The sequence below is a fragment of the Patella vulgata genome, chromosome 4, assembly GCF_932274485.2.
Source record: "Patella vulgata chromosome 4, xgPatVulg1.2, whole genome shotgun sequence".
Classification (NCBI taxonomy): domain Eukaryota; kingdom Metazoa; phylum Mollusca; class Gastropoda; family Patellidae; genus Patella; species Patella vulgata.
This window is the reverse complement of record NC_065882.2, coordinates 59352924-59374213: the sequence shown is the minus strand read 5'-3', so window position 1 is coordinate 59374213 and position 21290 is coordinate 59352924. Positions and strand designations below refer to the sequence as shown.

At 35.7% G+C, this 21290-nt stretch overlaps 1 protein-coding gene across 1 annotated transcript in view; it reads right to left on the bottom strand.

The window, feature by feature from the left end:
• Positions 1-14347: 14347 nt before the first annotated feature.
• LOC126818863 (nonsense-mediated mRNA decay factor SMG5) overlaps positions 14348-21290 on the bottom strand; it is a 45008-nt gene continuing 38065 nt past the window's right edge. Inside the window, exons 25-26 of the mRNA XM_050546478.1 lie at positions 21099-21256; positions 14348-20247 (exon numbers count right to left, since the gene is read on the bottom strand). Coding sequence (XP_050402435.1) covers positions 20180-20247; positions 21099-21256 — 226 coding nt within the window. The 3' untranslated portion in view covers positions 14348-20179. The remainder of the gene's footprint in view (positions 20248-21098; positions 21257-21290) is intronic.

The window sequence follows — 21290 nt, the reverse complement described above, 5'->3', positions numbered from 1 at the left end:
ATCCAGCTTAAATTATCAACTCTCGGTGTCATCGCTTCCATTCTTGATTTAATCATGAAATGGATAATCGAGACTGTTTTTTTTCGTACCGATAAAGGCTAGGTCAAAAATTCAATCGCTAAAATCTCAGTTTCGAGTGGATCAATTTAACTGAAATTTTCAACAAATTTCCTTTACATTATCTAGTTTTTAACTATTATAGTGAGAAATGTCAGGTCTTTATCTAATCTCTCATAATGTATCTTTAATGGGAAAGTGTCCGGCGTATTTTGGAAGGACAAAAGACTGTTTCAATCCCGTATACTAGTCTTGTGCAACTATCTGGAGCTCGGTGGTAGGCTACTTTTTCGACGAAATATTGACTTTTTTTTTACTTTCCACCTGGCATTGCTTTGGACTAGGATTCACTAAAATTCCACCCTTCGTAAGAGCCTTGATAACCATGTCATTGTCGACGTTATTGCATGGATTATAGACCACGCGCTATTGTTGTGAGTGATCGTCGCGATTATCATGTCACTCATTCAACTGAAGAATGAGATTCCTTAAAGAAGCATTCCCGCGTAGGCTATAAACTGAGTGATTTGATGATATATTTGGACTAAGAACATATTCAAACTAAGTAATCTAAGAAAAATTTGCGTTAAATCCCTCTCAAAACATTGTATTCGCGAGGAAATGCCCCACGGTAAAAAAAAAATAATCCATTTTTAGAAGCGATGTCTGTCATGTAACTTGATTGAGGGAGGGCCCATTTTTTAAAATGTATTTGTCGTTACTTTACTGTCCATTTGCTATACTGCGTAGGCTATAAACTGAGTGATTTGATGATATATTTGGACTAAGAACATATTCAAACTAAGTAATCTAAGAAAAATTTGCGTTAAATCCCTCTCAAAACATTGTATTCGCGAGGAAATGCCCCACGGTAAAAAAAAAAATAATCCATTTTTAGAAGCGATGTCTGTCATGTAACTTGATTGAGGGAGGGCCCATTTTTTAAAATGTATTTGTCGTTACTTTACTGTCCATTTGCTATACTGCGTAGGCTATAAACTGAGTGATTTGATGATATATTTGGACTAAGAACATATTCAAACTAAGTAGTCTAAGAAAAATTTGAGTTAAATCCCTCTCAAAACATTGTATTCGCGAGGAAATGCCCCACGGTAAAAAAAAAATCTATTTTTAGAAGCGATGTCTGTCATGTAACTTGATTGATGGAGGGCCCATTTTTTGAATGTATTTGTCGTTATACATATTGAAGCCTAAGTAAATTCTTGGATTATTTTCTGCCAACTTTGTTTTACGCCGTTTAATTGCGGGGTCTTTTGTACGTTTAAAACCCTCAATGTCCGAACGACGCTTAACCATTCGATTAAGAAATAAAAAACCCTTCCTAAGTCAAGCCGGCAGACAATAAGCCGTCGTGTTGACAGTTAGTGATACCCTGACATTTTTGCCCAGTGCTTGCCGCAAGCGTGCTTTTCAAGGAATCCGGTATTTTTCTAATAAGATTGGGCGTCTCTATACTTTTCATTCATACCAAATCTGCCATACTTTTATTGGAAATAACTACCTTATGAATATTTTCGTGAGAATGTATCTTTAACCAGGTTAATCAGCTTAATATTCTGATTTAAAATTATCAGACAAGGTAAGCTAGACTAGTTTGTAACATTTCTGCGTTTCATTTGTACACAGGAGTACTCTTTTAATCACGGTAACTAATGGAATCTTGGGCTGCCCCTTTAAGACATTTATTTTCTCGAAGAAAGAGACAACGTCTCTTGAAAGTGTCATGAACACAATTATTGCGTTTCATCGTAGACAGTAAAATAACACTCCTTTTATAGAAACGCAACCCAAGTATAAGATGATGTTTTAATAATTTATAGACAGTGAGAAAGCTCTCGATTAATTAGCACTTTAACATTTCCCTGTAGACCCATTAAATTAATCCTGGGATACTCCAGTCCTCGAAGAGATTAAACACATAAATAAACACTAAATAAATAATATTTAACAATTAAATTTACAGCTATTGTATCTTATATAGACCGACACCCTTAAATCAATAGTCTCGACATGACCTATCGTTTGATCGCACCCTATAAATTAACAGTCATCATCGAGCGTCATATCCATTACCCCCTTATCATCACATCATTATCATCATCGTCATCATCATTTGTGAATAAATTTTCAGTCCTGATTGTCATCAATCTCTTTTTTTTTTTTTTTTCGCAATTTGGTATCTTATCAATATCATCATCGTCGTCATTATCATCACCGACGCCCTCATCCTCACCTGCACGGGCTCTTGGTTATCAAAACCGAAGCAAAATGAGTCACTTATAATCTGGGCCTTGAATATGCCATACCTGCTTTTTGGCATAGTTGCTTGAAAATATAACCAATCATAATTTGTATCTTTTATACTTAAAAACTAATGTTAAAAATCAATTATTTTGCTTATAAAAATACAGAGCACGGCAGCCAAGCACGTGCATCGTTAATGTTTATAGCCCCCTGCAGGGAGTTTTGGGACGCGACGTTCACCGGAACTACTAAAAAAGGGACATACATACGACCTATCCATAATTACTAACATTAGCTTTATTCGCATTGATAATTATGTTAGAACACGCATTCTCGCTGATTCAGAGATGAGGCATTGTGCACGAACGTGTTACAAACGTGTTCAGCCAAACGAACACGCGCACGCGAAATGATACACATCTACAATAACAATGATGCCAATAGTTTTCTTTATTACAAATAATTGTAACATGTAATACACGTTTTACATACGGTCAAAGGGTACAAAAAGAGTTTATCCTGCCATTCCGTACTTTAAATAATTAAAAATAAATTTGAACCAAATATGAACATAGAAAAAGTTTTGCATCTATATTACCGCAAACAGTTAAACGCATGTACATGTACATTAAAGCCTGTACAGCCCGAGTATAATTTTTCGGTGATTTAAAATAATCTCGAATGAATCATTAGTCCGCTGTATCCAACGAATTTTAATGTTCACATTACGAACACCACGTTTCAAGAATACACGCATGAGTTCTAAAAAGCTGTTCAAATTTGAACACAAGGTGTGCATTTACTTCTTAATGTCCATGGAATAAGACACGATTGGAATACATTGCAAGTTAGTTGTTCCAGAAAAGCAGTTAGGATCAGTGGCACATTGTCTGCTGTATATATGCTAACTATTCCAATTGCGCGCTTTCATAGCTGATATTGTTTATTTCATTCTCTACGTTGATGCAACTTTGTAACCTTTGTATAAACAACCCCATCTTCAATAGAGGGCTGATCTCGCTTAAACTCCGTATTATCAAGCCCTTCACGTAATACCTTGCATATTTCGGCACTAATTTCGATTGGCTACTGACCCAGCTGGGGAGCCTATCAGATTCCGCGATCACAGCTAAAATGTCTACCTGTGATGATCGAGTTGCAAAGTTCAAGGTTCGTTCAATGTCAAGGTTTCCGTGGAGGTCGCCACGTTTGACTTGAGTGTGCTTGTGTCACAACCTCTAATTGGATGCTATTGTTCACGCGTCTGCGTTAAAGGGACCTAACGTAGCTATAAGTTCGGGAGCTGTAGACATCTAGCAACGTCTAAATGTTATAAAACTCGCTGTCGTTGCTTCAGAAACATGAAACAGAAATGAAATGAAATGGGGTTTAACGTCCCACTGTTTTGCTCCTAAACTGGGCTAATGAAGACGGGCATACGCCATACAGTGTGCTATGAGGTAAATTTTGTCCGGGCAGCGGCGCTATGGCCTACTCTTATATCGAATTCCAACTGCCAAGGGATCTTTTACGTGCACGCCAAATTGTACACGGGACCTCGTTTTTTCGTCCCATCCGAACGACTAGACAGCTGTCCTTGTCAGGCCCTCCGTCCTGCATCACCGACAAGGGGAAACCACGCCGGAAAATCGGGATGAACTATCTCGGCCACCCGACCTCCAAGCTATCGAGCCAGCGTCTTACCCACTTAGCCACGTGATCCCCAGAAATATGAATCAACTCATGGTATTGTCGGACTCTAAGACATAAATAGCCGAGGTAATCATATCACATTTAAGAATCTCATGTGGACCTTGTAGGAGAACAATATGTTGCAGGGGCTGCATCTATCATTGTAATTTGTGTGTATTGGTTCTGTCGTTTTTATATGCCTATACATTTAAAGTAGCTAAGTCTCTAACTCAATATCATCCAAAATCTTCAACATTGAAAACACGATTTATTTGTCAAATTAAATCAACATTCATGTTGTGATCTTACCGGAAAAAGATGGGCTTTTGATATCCAATATTTAAGACAAAATAAACATTTTACCATTGGTACACGAATCGTGTACCATAATGCGCTTCAGCCCCAGTTGTACCAAGAGACTCGAGGGACGAGGCTAGACACATTGCACCAAATCAAACGGCATATGTAGACTGGAATAACCAGACGCTAGAAATTTGCACTCGCTTGAGACTGCTGGCTTATTTCGCCGAACATAACTGATTTGAAATTGGAGTAAAAACGGAAACCATTGAATGTTAATCAGTTTATATACATTCATATTACAGTATTATATGCGTTGCGATCCACTTTTGTCAATTTCTAGGTCCCAAATGTTAGCGATTTAGCTCCTTTAAAAGAGAACATCTTCTTCAGAAATGGCCTCAGACGCAAGGAAATCGACTTCAAACTTTCAAATGATTACGTGGGACACCCCCCCCCCCACCCGAGGCTCCAGGGTTTGTCACGCCAGAACGTGGACCCCTCCCCCTCCCGGATTACTTATTCTTTTTCTGCCCACGCCCGTGCGCCCTAGCCCTAGTCTGTCCTCCCATCCACACTTTCATGTACCCAGGCACTTTAAACCGAGTTATTTAAATTCTTGACAGTCTGTCCAAGTTTGTTCAAGAAAAATCAGACGTTACTTCGTGCATTCTATTGTAATAAGAATAGAGGACCTTCAATCATAAAAACTTGTTTTCTCGGTAAAAAGTCATGGCCCACCAGTTTCGGATGATTTGCGTGGACTGCTGGCCCAAATTGCTGGACTTGTGGGTCCATTGGCCCACCGAACAATATGTAAACAAATGCTCTGACGCTTAAGTATAGCATGGTAGCATGAACTACATTTGCTTCCACATAATGTGTGCACATTACATATAAATAGAAAAAGTATATTGTGAATTATTCACATTCTTCCTGGTTGGTAATCAATTAGTAAACAATCATTTGAATTATAACGTGACAGTGACAGATGTGGCCTGTAACAAATAAAGTATCGGAGAGTGATCGTACTTCATCCGCCTGGGAATTAATTATTATAATACTGTGTGTTAGGAGAGCATGGCTAGCAGATTATTATAAGAATGGTGATTGACGTTTAATACCCCATGCCTGGATAAATAGTGCCAAATATAGTCATCTAAGAAACAATCAACGTGATCATTTGTTCCGTCTCACTGACTAATTGAAAGCGTGTCCTGTATGGTAAATAACACATCGCTATTAGGCGGTGGCTCAGTGGGTAAGAACTGGCTCGCTAACTTGAAGGTTCCAGGTTCCTGCTTTGGCCGAGAAAGTTCATCGGGTTTTCTGGCGCGGTTCCCCCTTCTGTATATTTTTTCTCAAATTGCTAATTATAATGACCATTATAGCTAAGGGTTATAAATGTTGATTACGAATTGATATAAGCTCTCACAGTCTCGTATATCAACTCCTCGTCCCATGAGGAATTATCATCGAACCGAAAATCGCTGGGTAGCTTTTTCCCCTTGTCAGTGGTGCAGGACGGAGGGTCTGGGACAACGTATAATCGTTCGGATGGGACAAAAAAACCGAGGTCCCGTGTACACATTGGCGTGTATGTAAAGGAACCCTTGATAGTTTGAATTCGAAATAAAAGCAGCCCGTAGTGCCGCTGTCCGGGCAAAATTTCCCTGATAAAAACACTGCATCTGTATTCTTTGGCACCTACAAATGAACACAAACGGGTGGCAATGCATATAATGTAATATAAATGTATGCAAACTGATTTACAATCAATCGTTTCTGTTTTTACTGTAATTTCTAGTAGAAATACGCAAACTGTCCAAATTGTAGTACTCTCTTGTGGGATATGTTTAGCCTCGTTCATCGAGTCGTGTCATTACAAATGGCGCTCGAAAGCATTTTGGCACCCGATTCGTGTTCCAATTTTTAAATTTTCATTTTGTCTTAAATATTGGATATCAGAAGCCCACATTTTCACTTTAAATTTACATTAGTTAAGAGTTTAATTAAGAGTTGGCCATTCATGCTATAATAATTCAAAAATAGATGATAAAAAAAGAAGAAAATATTGAAAATTTCAGTCCAACTACTTTATTCTGAACGGAGTTGTCACTGTTGGAAGTTTGGGCTTGAAATAGGCATCAACTGTCCCCGCACCGTCTACGAGAATTACCGATCGTTTGATTGACAGACGATAACCCCACCCACATATTCTCGATTATCAAGTAACATTCTCAATGGCTATGGTGCCCTCGTTTGGTAGGCCTTTCAAAACCAGTTTCCGGTGGTGATGTCAGGGACAAACGGTAAACCTTAGCTTGGTCAGCCATTTCTTAATTTAATTTTAAATGGACGACTGTTTAAATCCAAGCTGTAACCAACCCATCCGAGGGTCTACAGAGTTGATTTTGAGCTTGTCATGTAAATACAGGTCTAATTAATAATTTGTATAACATCTGAAGCCTAAATAAAGACTTGCAATAAGCAGATTTAGCTCTTGCATAATGTATGTAACAACATCAATGTTGATTTAAATTAGCCAATAAGTCTTGTTTGCAATGTCGAAGACTGTGGATGATATTGAGTTAGCGAATTGCCTCCTTTAAACCCCATTTCATTGCATTTCGTTATCACGTACTACTATAGATATAATTTCAACAATATTACACTTTATTGGAGAGTGAATCCTTTTAAATAAATAAATGGCTACTATAGCATCAACGTTAGGCCCTTTCCCTCTCCGTAATCGCCATATATTTAATCTTCGCAATGAAACAACACACCAATGTTTTGTCGGCTCTACGCGGGCATTTACGATTTCAAAATTCCGGAAGTGACAAAAAAAGGAAATCGGTTTTGTTAAACCGATTCCAAATATAATTTTAATATTGGCATACTTAAGTTTTAAAGATTCCGGAAGTGACTTCGAAAAGGGAAACCTTTGTTGTTGTTGCTGACTGATTTGGCCGGGGCCCCTGCCCAATTCGTCCGGTGCTCAAATTCGATGACTTAAAACATTCACGGGGTTATGCACATATGTTGTGGCGGAGTGCGGTGACGAAGCGTGATGGGCAAACATACATACACATTGATTTTATTTTTATACATGTAGATAATAATAATATAACAACAATATTAGTTTATTTTAATAAATATTCAGACCATAGGCCCAAAGTACACTCAAGACAAGATAATAAAATTACAAACATAACAAACCAACACTGTTTACACAGATTCATCATAACCTCACTTCATTATTTCAGTTTACTCAGGTAATCTTCTCTTGTTTTCACAGCATTATAAATAAATTTACTTGTGTTACAAATTATATCACAGTTATATTGAATATCCCGTCTTCATTAGCCCAGTTCGGAGCAGAACAGTAGGACGTTAAACCCCATTTTATTTCATTTATATTGAATATAAATTTATGTATGAATTAAATATGGTCCAACATTACAACCTATCTGAACACATTCGCCATGTCAAAGTTTTACTTGTGTTATAGACACTCAATTTCCCTATACAACAGTTTACTTGACATAATTGCAGATCATCTGCAGATCGCTAGATTTAGAGTAGCTATGTTCATGTAAAGTCGTGAAATAAATGACGAACACGAACATCTTGGCGACACTTCATTATTTTACGTCGACCATGTTCAAGCACCCATTAAAGAGTTTAGTAGATTTGTTTAGCTTAAAGGGGCTTTATAGAAGATTAGATAAAGAGCTGACAGTTCTCACTATAATAGTTAAAAACCAGATAATTTAAAGGGAATATGCTGAAAATGTCAGTCAAATTGTTTCACTCTGAACCGAGATATTAGCCGTTGAATTTTAGGCCTAGCCTCCATCATCATTTCTAAATTAGGTAAAATAAAATAAATAGTCTCGATTATCCATTGTTGAATTAAATCATCAATGAGCGTTGAGCAGCAAATCGGATTCAAATCCAGTGAAAATCGGACACATAAGATGGCATCGAGAGTTGATTAAGGCCTTTTCATGTTAATAAAATGTCTAATTAATAGTTTATATAACATTTCAGGCCCAAAGAAAGACCTGCAATAAGCAGATTTAGCTCTTGCATAATGTATGTTTAAAAAGAAAAACTAATCCAGAAGTACAGAAAGAACGAATAAGTAGATACTGAGGAGAAGGTATGTCACATCCTTACCACAAGTATTATTAAAATGGAAATAGAAAAGAAGAGAGGACAATGTCAAATAAAACGTGTGATTATAACTATCTTTGACGCCACTGATGACGTCAACGATGTGTTTTCATCCATCTTCAACCAGAATCCAATCCTGACATCATCGTCAATAACAGTCTGTACTCTATTTGACCCCTTTCCTAGTCTTTTTGATTGTTGACGTCAGACATTTCGGTGTGGTGTGGTGTCAGGTAGGCCCGTAGATGGGGGGGGGGGGGGAATCGGCGCCCCAAATCGACACCCTTTCCACTGGACGCAATTTGAAGCCAGCGGCGAACGTGCCCATATCGATATGGGCGCCCCGTAAAGCCGAGTGACATTGGTTGAGCGCCCACGATGGTTTTATGGGCGCTTTGCCAATATTGTTGCTATATATCAGACGGCCCTTTGATCAAGTCTTGGGCGGCTTACTAATCTCACTCGGTATTTTGCATTATGTGCGGCCCGACAATCATATATTGTCATTATAAGACGCCCCACCAATGATGTCATTACGGGCGCCCCTCCGGGATAAGGCACCCCACAGATCACGCCGTTTTGGGCGCCCCATCAATCAAGTTGTGGTGTTAATCGTGTGATTCATTATGAGGCGCCTCACCATTAGGCGTGATAATCTTCAAAATTCAAACAAGTCACACTCTAACCCGATTCCGGACGTTTCTTTTTTCTCAGAAATTATTATAGGTAGGCCTATGCTAAAGTCGTATGCCTTCCTTCAAAATTTTATAATGTTCATATCAAAATATCATAATACGCCAATATCGCAAATTCAGTTTCAAACTCTTCTCCTCTGGTGCAAACCCTATTTTCCAAAATTTTCTGGAGGAGAGCACCGTGGACCGTCAAGTGTAGGTACATCGGTGCCCTAACAAGACCCCCCCCCCCACACACACACACACCCAATATGTTTGGGCTTGCTATTCAGCATTCAAATTGGTACGTATTCGTATTTAATGCAGTCAATTTAATTTGCAGACGCCCTTGCTGAAAAGCAACCCAGATATACCGGTGGCGAAATACCAATTTGACAATAGAGGATTTTTTTCTCCCTGGCCTCGTCTCGTTTAAGTTTGAGCACTACCCCTAACATCTAGATACCAAGGCAATTTGGCTTAAATTCCATCGCGCTCTCAAAAGTGTCTGCTGACACGTAAAGACAGTTATATGTTGGTTGTGTTATGTTTTTAATAACGTAACTGGGGCAGACTGGTCAGTTTGACACTGATGTAACGTTTCAATAGATAAACAATATTGTCTGTACATAGTGGAGGAAACACAGTGTGGAAATAGTATACAATGCGATAGAAAATATCGATCGAGTCTCGTCTGTATTGATGGCATCGCTTAAGTCCGGTACCACTAGTATATATCTAGTCTAGGACTAATACAAGCTAAAGTCCACTGATTCCAAAACTTATGAATTGTTGTTCATGTCTCTGTATTTATTAAGACACACAACTAAATTTTAGCTATTTTTTTTTAACTCATCCCTATTGACACCTTCGTCAATCTTTTCCCAGCAGGCTAACGATATAAATAATAAACCAGCGGTTGCCAGGCAAGATACGCCCACATTTTCCAAGAGATGGATAACAGAACAGCAATAATCCAGGAAGTTATGGTCTGCAATGCGCAAATATCGAAAGGGGCTGAGATATTTGTGATATAAACATAAATGTAAAGTTCATCAAAGTCGGATCAAAACTGTGGCCTCTAGAGGACCCACAACATTGATATACCATATAATATTTGCGCCATTGGCGCACGAGGGGCGGCCATTTTGTCCGGTAGTTTTGGTCCGATTTCACAAAATTCGAACTCTACCATCATAAAGGGTGTAACGGTGATATATTTAAACGTTTTTTTTTAATAAAAAAATTGGATAAAAATTGTAACCGCTAGAGGGACCACAAGCTAAAAACGCGATTTTTCGTAAAATCAAGGGCCATAATTCAGGAAGTTACGATTCGATATGCGCGAATATTGAAAGAAACCAAGAACTTTGGGTTATAAACACGTGATTGTTGACGAAATAGTGGGTTAGGGCTAGGTCTGGGGTCGGGGTTAGCGCTAGTCCTGTTTACATCTCGTGACCTTTGACCAAATCCGCAGTTGGCCTTAATATTAAATTAGACCTAACCCAGTAGGCCTAGGTGCGAAGTTTAGATACCGGGTCGTTCTTGCTATAGACGACAAGAGACTCATTGTAGAAACATAGCTGCGATTAAAATACAGTAATTGTTATCCATAGAACTGTTGAGTTTATTTTAATGTGTTCAATTACTAAATGCCGTTTAAACAGCTTAATCGATACTGAATTAATATATTGAAAATTTCAGTCAAATTACTTTATTCTGGGCAAAGTTATGAATAGCTATGTTTATCGGGTTTTAGAAAGCGGATGCAATTAAATTTGTATTAAATTTGAAATACTTTTAATCCAAATGAATACGTTTAATATACATGTATAACATTAAAAGCCAGGAAAAAACCGACCTGTAATGGGAAGATATAGATCTCGTATAAAACCTCTTTAATTTATAACCATTGTCTTCCATTATATTGTACATCATGGCCATGAAATCTGATTTAGGTTATTGAAATGCATTAAGCAACCGACCATTCAGATGAACCCAAACGGAAAACATTCTAATAACTAGGCGAAAAATTGATTCCATTTCGTTTTGGTTATAAAGAAGGTTATTATAGGTCAAACAGTCATGGATGTGCAATTATAATGTTTTTTTAAAAGTTATTTTAAAACTTTATTATTGCCCTGTTCTTTCCCATTATAAAGGTCCCACCGTCATTAACAATATTGACAGAATTTCTTGTCGTTATTATACACTGATTGTTATTAATATACCAATGTTTATATAATCCGCTCAACATCAAAGTCAATATTGGCTGACCCGTTAAAAGTAAACACTTATAGCCTGTTATTTACTTTCAAGCACATGTCTACAGCTTGGGGCATCTTTACTTCAATATAAATCAGTTTAGGAGCGAAACACGACCTTAATCAAACTCTCCGATCAATATTGTTCTTTATCATCATTTTTAATTGTTCGTTTCGTTTGATCCATTCTTTAGTTTTGAATTATAAATATTTCTAATTGATGATTTTGTATTCAATGTTTTTTTCTTCAATATTTGTTTTTTTCAGCGTGGAATGCGTTTATAATCAATCTTTGCTCAATAGGTCTAGTAAACACAATGCTTTGGTCTTAATTTATTATCGTCCCTTCCGAACAAGTCACTGTTTGTCATCAACAGAATTTCGCTGTGAATGTGTCTAGACGGCAGAAGGGACCAAGAACAGTTTGCAAGACTTTAACGCAATATCATCCAGTCTTCGACATTGCAAACAAGACTTATTGGTCAATTTAAATCAACATTGACGTTGTTATCTTACCGTGAAAAGATGGGCTTCTGATATCCTATAATTAAGACAAAATGAAAATTTTAGAATTGGCACACGAATCGCGTACCAGAATGCTTTCATTTGTAATGAAGCGACTCAATGAACGAGGCTAAACATATCTCACGGGAGAATACTAACGATGTAGAATAACCAGACGCCAAAGACTGCCATTCAATGTGGACTCATCGCGTATTTCGATCATAACTGATGACAAATTACAGTAAATCAGAAACGATTGAATGTAAATCAGTTTATATGCATTCATATTACATTATTATGCGTTGCGACCCATTTGTGTCCATTTCTAGGTGCCGAAGAATAGGGATTTGGCTCCTTTAATGTCATAGAATTTTTAGTCAAGATATTGTGTATAAACAATTTTGGTGGAACTTTTCATGGCACGACCGTTTTATTAGCTTATCCCTCACTTCATCTAGAACATGTCAATGATAACAACTCTTCCAGATCCTAGTGTAGTAAAAACAAGTAAAACGAAATTTTGAACTATAAAAAAAAGAAACGAAATAGTATCTGTGTTTTAATCAGATTAAATGACAATATATGATTGTCGGGCCGCACATAATGCAGAGCGAGATTAGTTGGGCGCCCGCGACTTGATCAATGGGGGCGCCCCATATATAACAAGATTGACAAGGCGCCCATAAAACCAAGCGACAATGGTTGGGCGCCCCGTCAATCTCGTCATGGGCGCCCAACCAATGTCACTCGGCTTTATGGTAAATATTTGTTGTAGCGTTGTAGTCATACCTTTGTAGTCAATATGAAAAAGCATAACTGGTGTTTTTATTTTAAGGATTTACCAACATTCATTAATTAATTATGAATAAATAATATACAGCACCCAACGTGTTTGAAATTCGAAGTCCATCAACAAAAGTTACAAAGTGGTAATGTATAGAAAAGGGTATGCTCTGCTTTGCGCGACATCAATCAATTGCACTCGAGACTGCCTCAATTATACAATAAGGCCAAACCAATTTTTAAGGCCAAACAAATTTGATTTTCTGTTCTTCGGGGTCTTAATAAATAAATAACCTCTTGAATCACGTGAGAAATGTTTTGTATAAAATTTAAAAACTTGAACTAAAATGCAGATTTTAACTGGTGTTCTCGCAGAACAGAAAATCAAATTGGTGTAGCATTATGAGAGTGGGGGAGAAAGGGGAATAAAAGTCCACTCGACACAAACTAGGTCATTTTGGGACTAACAAGTTGTTCAATTTATTCGCATGGCAAGCCCATAACCAACTCTCTAGGCTAACGGATGTCTTAGATATTGAAAGGATTAGAGCACGTACGCCATTTAATAATTTAACGTTAAAATGGATAATCGAGACTTTCCTATGATAGCAATGGTAATTGACCCTCGAGACTATCTTGTCAAAACATCAAACACTCGTAACTTCGCTCAAAATAAAGTAATTTGATTGGAATTTTCAATATATTTATTTTTCATTATCTATTTTTGAACTGTTATAGCAAGAACGGACAGCTCTTTATCCAAATCTTACATACTGTATCTTTAATATACAATTCATATTACTAGCGTTGGCTTCTATTTTAAAAGTCCAAAAGAATAGAAGTTTACGCCCTTTATTGTTCGGGACATAAATAGAGACAACTGCTCGCGACTATCCACGCTAGTTTGGAACAGCTGTAGCACAGGAATATCTTCAGTGATAATCAGAATTAGGTTTAAACTCTACATCTTATTTCTTAAGCCTGGGCTATTTTTAATTTAACCGCTGTTCGTGCTTATACAATTCTAATCCGAATAGTATGTGCCTTTCATGATATTTGAGAAGGTTTCAGTTGATTGCCGAATGTAATTCTATAATGAGTGGACGAGGGGAAGTAACTCTTGTATATCGACCCTACCAAACGGCTAGAGACCACTAATGATTTCCCCATTGACTATGTTAATTCTCACCCTTCATCCGTGGGTGACGACGTAGGAATATTTGGTGAGCTGTGTCCAACAAACTGACTTTATTTCTCCAATTTCTTAGTACTATTTACTGGCCATTCCTGGCGGCAAACTGCACCTCATGATAATAATGATCTGTCTGATATAAAAAGACCATTGAGACTTTCTTAAACTGTCGGTAATTTTCGACTCTCTCTAACAAAACAAAGTGATATCACATACTTTTTTCTAGGTAGTCCGTCGTTTGGACCACAGAGGTCAAGATTAAAGTAACTAATGTCTTTATCCCTGTTACTAGTGTTAACACCTTTTCTTTATTTAAATATTTTGAAGCTTAATATTTGGCACATGAAAGTATAAGGCTGGGAATTCCTGTGTAGGCCCAAGAAAATTTAATAAATAAGTAAATATGGTTAAAAGATAGCAACAAATACCAATAACTGAATTACCTTTATTTATCTGAAGATAAATCAAAATCAACAATATAATATACCGGTCATATATTAAAAACAAATCTAGTTTTATTTTGCAAGAACAACAAAAGCAAAGAAAGATAGGTTGCCAGGCAACAAAACATACGCCCACAGCAGCTAAATCGTCCGGGCAGTCAACAAGTGTTGTCGCATATTTTCACTTTTTTCGGTAATGAAACAATTATAATACACTATAATCTGATAAAGAGTAACAACTCATGAAGTAATTATCAGAAAACCATTAGAATTTGTTTGGTTTTTATAAAGTTCTGCCCCATGCTAACGTTTAGTATAAAAACTTTTAATATCATAGATTTAGCTGTTCATGTCATAAAAATTCAATGAAAATCAATATACTCGTTCGTCTCAAGATCTTAAACTCTGTGAAACAATCTGAAGTCAATCGGATGATAACTTTAGCCTCTAGAGCGTCACAAGATTTTTCAAAGTGATCAAGGGCCATAACTCTGGCAGTAATTATCGGAAATCGTTGAAAATAGGATTCTTCGTCTCATGACCTCAAACACTGTTTATAAATTTAAAGTCAATCGGATACTAACTTTAGCCTCTAGAGCATCCACACGATTTTTTGAAGTGATCAAGGGCCATAACTCTGACAGTAATTATCGGAAATCACTGAAAATGAATAGACTTCTTTGTCTCATGACCTTGAACACTGTGTATATATTTAAAGTCAATCGGATATTAATTTTAGCCTCTAGAGCGTCCACAAGATTTTTCAAAGTGATCAAGGGCCATAACTCTGGCAGTAATTATCGTAAATTGCTGAAAATCAATAGGCTTCTTCGTCTCATGACCTTAAACATTGTGTATAAATTTAAAGTCAATTGGATATTAACTTTAGCCTCTATAGCGTCCACAAGATTTTCTGAAGTGATCAAGGGCCATAACTCTCTCAGTTATTATCGGAAATCGCTGAAAATCAATAGGCTTCTTTGTCTCATGGCCTTAAACACTGTATATTAAAGTCAATCGGATATTAACTTTAGGTTCTATTGTGGACGCCGGACAGACAGATGAGGGCGACGACAATATACGACCACATTTCAATGTGGGCGTATAAAAATATGATTATTTTGTTTTTTTTAAATACAGGTTTCAGATTATAAAAAAATAAGCCTAAGGCTGATGTCCCTCAGCTCATTCCCAAAATTATAAATAGATGACACATAATAATCAAACATTTATCTTTTTGTAAGCACTGAGCAATCAAACTTAGCCTAAGCATAAAATGCTAATGGTTGAAATTAGTCATGGTTTTGTTTAAGGGAAACTATAGGCCTACATCAAGTTTCATCACTTTCACTCAATTGAAATCAAAGTTACAATGTCCCACAACATCGATCAATCAAATTTCTTATCTCTGCTTAGGCTTTGTCAAGACATTCCCTATAATGATCAACTACGCCAAGTTTGAATATTCTAGATGCCGAGTTATTGTGATTCAAAGTCTTGGCCTATGCAATTGTTTAACGCTTCATAGACTAAGCAGAAAATGTCCAACATCAAATTTTGTCAAGGTATTGAAGTAATGAAACTATATACTACTACCACTCAGTTAAAATTACAATTATCGCCCTCCAGTGTCTCGACCAATGTCACAGAGCACTGACCATCAAATTGCTTAGCCTAGTAAGAAATGCCCATCATCAAACTTAATCAAGGCACTAATAAACAGCTACATCAAGTTTGAACAATCAATTTCAATTAGAAAAGGGCGGGGGACATTTATTATCTTATGGATATAACGTAAAAAAAAACATTGTGGAAAAAAAGCTCACTGAAAATATAACATGGTGAAACTATCAAAGTCTAACAATAAATAAAAGTATATTTTTTGACTAAATTGAGTTAACTCAATTATACATTTACTTTATCACTTTCAGCAAGAAAATAAATTAATTAATTTGTTATATCATATTAGTTAAAGTATTTTGTATGAGCAGCCACTGAACTTGTTGAAAACCACCAAATGATATACTGTGTATGATACATAAGGAATCTTAAAAGACATACACTCTACTCTGAACATCCCTGATATACCTGTCTTGTTAGATCACATCCACATTTAGAACTCTCAAGTGCTAATTCCTCTTTAAAAGGAGTCAAACCCATTTTATTTAGGGTAAAATTAAGAGTAGAATTACGTTAATTCAATCAGTGATAGGCAAAACTACATCTGATTAAATAGTCATTTCAGAAAATAAATATTTTAATTTTAATTGTTTTAACTGTTGACTACCTACTATATAGAATATAAGTCCATAAAACTGATATCTCTATCGCTATAGGTAAATCAACATGATTACCAGAGGGGATTGGGAGAGGGAGAGAGGGAGGTTCCCCCCCCCCCCCTGAGAAATAGGGTTTAACATCCACTCACATAAACTATGGTAAGATTAAATAATTTGTTTGCATGTAGGGGTCTATAGCAGTGGGAGGAACTCAGAGATGACCCCAGAGGTTGACTCAATGACAGACCTTATGATCTACAGTAGGCACATACTGTTGACGGATTTATCTGAGAATAGGCATCATCAAGCCATGATTATCCAGTCCTAACTATCATTTAGCAATAACTTCTATTTTCGAATTTAATCCTTTCACCTTCATGATATCTGAACCAATAAGGTGGTCAACTGTTGATCTAGAATTTCAAATGTAGACAGTTCACAAAATAAATCATACATGTATATCCAATTAATTAAATAGTCAATTTTATTTATCACTAAAATAAAAGCAGTGATTTTAAAAGGCAATGTTTTGGATGATTTGATCTAATTGATGTGATCAATTGTCTTGGATGCAAAATGAATGTGTTGATCAATTGTTTTGTAAGAGTTATCTTTCTACATGTAAAATTTTATGCCGGCAGGTTAGGTATCCTGTTGGTTGAACCCATGTTGAGATTTAGTTGAACTTGTTTTCAACCAGGGAAGTTTATACGAAATTAAAACTAGTAAATCATCAAAGTTCTACCAACTCAAATGAGAGAGAGAGAGAGAAATGGGGTTTAACGTCCACTCGACACAAACTAGGTCATTTCGGGACTAACATATGGTTTAAGTTTATTTCAATAATTCGCTTGCGCGTAGGGGTCTTTAGCAGTGGGAGGAAACCGGAGGACCTGGAGAAAACCCACGAGGTTGGACAGGCGACCCTACTCCTTGTCACGTACAACCGGGGATTCGAAACCACGCCAGTCGACTCAATGACAGACTTTATGATACAGCCAACTCGAATGAAATGACAATTTTAATCGAATGCAGTTTATCCCATACATAATCACATTCTCAGCAATAATGCGTGAAATTCACTGTGAACCAGTTTGAATCGACATGTCACATCATATCCCTAATATTTTTTAATCTTCATTAGGAACTCCAATAGAAGTCATGAGCAATTAATGTACTATTATGCTGTTATAAAACGTCTATTTCAAAATGTACCCAAACAACCAGAAAATATAAATTTGTTGTACATATACACACATTACCGTGATTTCGACAGCATCACAGGTTAACTAACAATTATTTGTTGCTTCAACAAGCGGTTGCCCTGCAAGATATGCCCACATAAAGCTCAAAAAAGGAAGCAATTTTCCATACAATCAGGGGCCATAATCCAGGAAGTTAGGGTCAGATATGTGTGAATATCTACAGGAACCTTGATCTTCGGATATAAACATATTTTAAGTTTCATCAAACTAAGGTAAATATTGTGACCTCTAGAGGGTCCACAACCTTGGTATTACATACTTTTACATTATTTGCGTAAAAGTAACAGCCATTTGCAATCAGATTTTTACGAAATTTGAACTCAACCATCATTATGGTGTAACGGTGATATACTTAAACATTTTCTAAAATCAGATAAAAATTATGACCTCTATTTAAACTTTTGTGAGTTCTAGTGGCAACCAAGATCTTTAGGTTATAAATATGTATTTCAAGTTTCATCAAAATCATATCAAAATTGTGACCTCTAGAGGGTCCACAACCTTGATATACCATATTTTTTTTACACTATTTGCGTACGCTATTTTTTTCAAGCAGTTTAGGTCCGATTCTCACAAAATTCGAGCTCAACCATCATTATGGTGTAACGGTGATATATTCAAACGTTTTTTTTTAAATCGGATAAAAAATTGTGACCTCTAGAGGGACCACAAACTAAAAACCTGATTTCTCATACAATCAAGGGCCATAAATCAAGAAGTATCCAAAATGCGCATATATCGAAAGGAACAAAGATCTTTGGGTTATAAACATGCATTTCAAGTTTCATCAAAATCAAATAAAAAATTCTGACCTCTACAGTGTCCATGCACAAGCTAAAAACGTGATTTTTCATACAATCAGGGGCCATAGTCCATGAAGTTATGGTCCGATATACGCAAATATCGAAAGGAACCGAGATCTTTGGGTCATCAAAATTAGATAAAAAATGGTGACCTCTGGAGTGTCCACAAGCTAAAAACGTGATTTTTCATACAATCAGGGGCCATAATCCATGAAATTATGGTCCAATACATATCGAAAGTAACCAAGATCTTTGGGAGATAGACCTACATTTCAAGTTTCGTCAGATAAAAATTGTGACCAGAGTGTCAACAAACAAATTGTGGATGGACGGACAGGGGTGATGGCATAATACGTTAACATGAATATGTGGGCGTATAAAAATCGTCATCTGTGTGCTAGGCTTTGCATTTTCTTTCATAGCAACTAATAACCAACAGTTGCTTTTTTGTTGCAATAATTAATATTTTGACAATATTTCTTACCATTGATTAAATAATGCCTTAAATCGAAAATATCAGTAATAATAACTGGTCTACATGTGTATATCTAAATTTTTTCTGGTTTTTAACTTTTTCTATTAAATAAGAGAGGTGCGGTCAATTTTATTTGTTATTTTAAAAAACATGTATGTAATAATTTACTTTTTATAAAAAAAACTGTAATTCTATTTATGTCTATAACAAAGGATATTGTAAACAGCTTTTTCAGAATAATATTCTCTCAATATTTTCATGGCATAACCTTAATGCTAACTACTGCGTTCACCTTATAAATTGTTTACATTTGTCCAAACAGTAAAGAATATAACTTCACAATTTCTTACATAACTTTGGTGAATGAAAACTCAAATTAATTAGTATTTCTTACAGGTGTACAACTTTTCTTCTCTCTATTTTTGTATCAGAATTAGCACAGATTTGTTTTAGAAGTGGTTGCTTGTTTTGTGTTTTTTAATCGTTTATCTTTTAATTCTTGGTGATATCTTCACGAAGTACATTTACTGATGCTTTCAATTTGTTTTAAGTTAAAAACAATCATCTGTTTTTGTAACACAGCTCAGTTTTAATGATACTGTCAGGATGTTATGTTTTTGTATTTCTGTCTCTTGTGATTTTTTTTTTTGCAATTTTGCTTTCCAGTCTTAAATTATATATTTAATATATTCATACTTTTTTTTGTCTTAAAGAATTAGTTTCCTCTTAAGATAAATTTCTATTTTTTACATATTTTTTTATACTTTCAGATTATCATTTCGATCATTTTCCTTTGATCTTCTTCATCTTCCATAGGAATTATCTTTCTTCAAAACATGTTATTATCATTATGATAATCAACATGAGATGGTATTAAAGATTTCCACAATACTGTATTATATGTAGATAGATGTTATCACGTTCTCATTTGTTATACATATACAGATTACTATATATTGATCAGGAACCCATCACTTGGTTCATGTCAACTGTCTCTTTCAGCCTTTATTCTTGAACATATCTTTCCATTTAGTGGTAAATTCTTTAATATTCTCAAAACTCACACCTGAAACAAGCATTATGTATATCTTTAAATTATACATCTTTAATAATAAACATTACCAGTATGTATCAATGCTCAAAATATACATCTTTAACAAACATTATGTATATTTAATAAACTTTGTTATATATGTAAAATTTAATACTTCTAGAACAACCCTAATGATTAGATGCTATCAAATAAATTTTTGTTTGTCTGAAAATGACCAAAGTGAGTTCATGAAACATGAAAACTCATTAATTAAATTTTTTTTTAACACCTTTATTATTTCCTACATATAAATCATGCTTAAAGTAGGATCATCCTTTCTTCATAACTACAATTACACAATAGCTTTTTTATTTTTATGTCTAGCTAGGATAAAATATGATAAAAATATAAAGAATAACTTCCTGGTATTTAAAATTTATTGTGTCTTAAGGAAATACTTTTTACACAATTGAATTAAGGCACATACATATCTGATCAAAATAATTGTACAATTGTTTGTAAGGGAAAATGTTGTACAACGACAGATGTATGTGTAAATAGAAATGAAATGAAATGGTGTTTAATATCCTACTGTTCTGATGCCAACTTGATAGTTGATACCTTAATATTCTACAACTCAAGATACCTGTAAAAGTTAATTGAAATTACCTTTTAAAGGTTTCTACCCTCCAGGTAATCTAGGGGCACTAGATTGTGATTCCAGAATGTTCCAAATCAATAGATTTACATTCAATTGACACAGAATCAAGTTCCATTACAGTTTGATCATTATCACAGGGAGACTATATGCCACTTCTAATAATTCAATGTGTCATGCGCCGGAGGCTGGCCATCCCTGAGTAAAATACATGTATATAATTTACCTTGTTGCTGTGTTGTAGATAAAACTTGTTGTATTGGTGTAGAGAGATTATCTATAGTAAATGGCTGACTTGTTAAAACTGTTACCAGATTACCACCTGATATGCAGCCTGTCTGTTGGGCAAAATACTGAGCACAAACTGCTAGTTCTAATATACACCTAAAATAACCATTATATAAGTCTATTGTATATA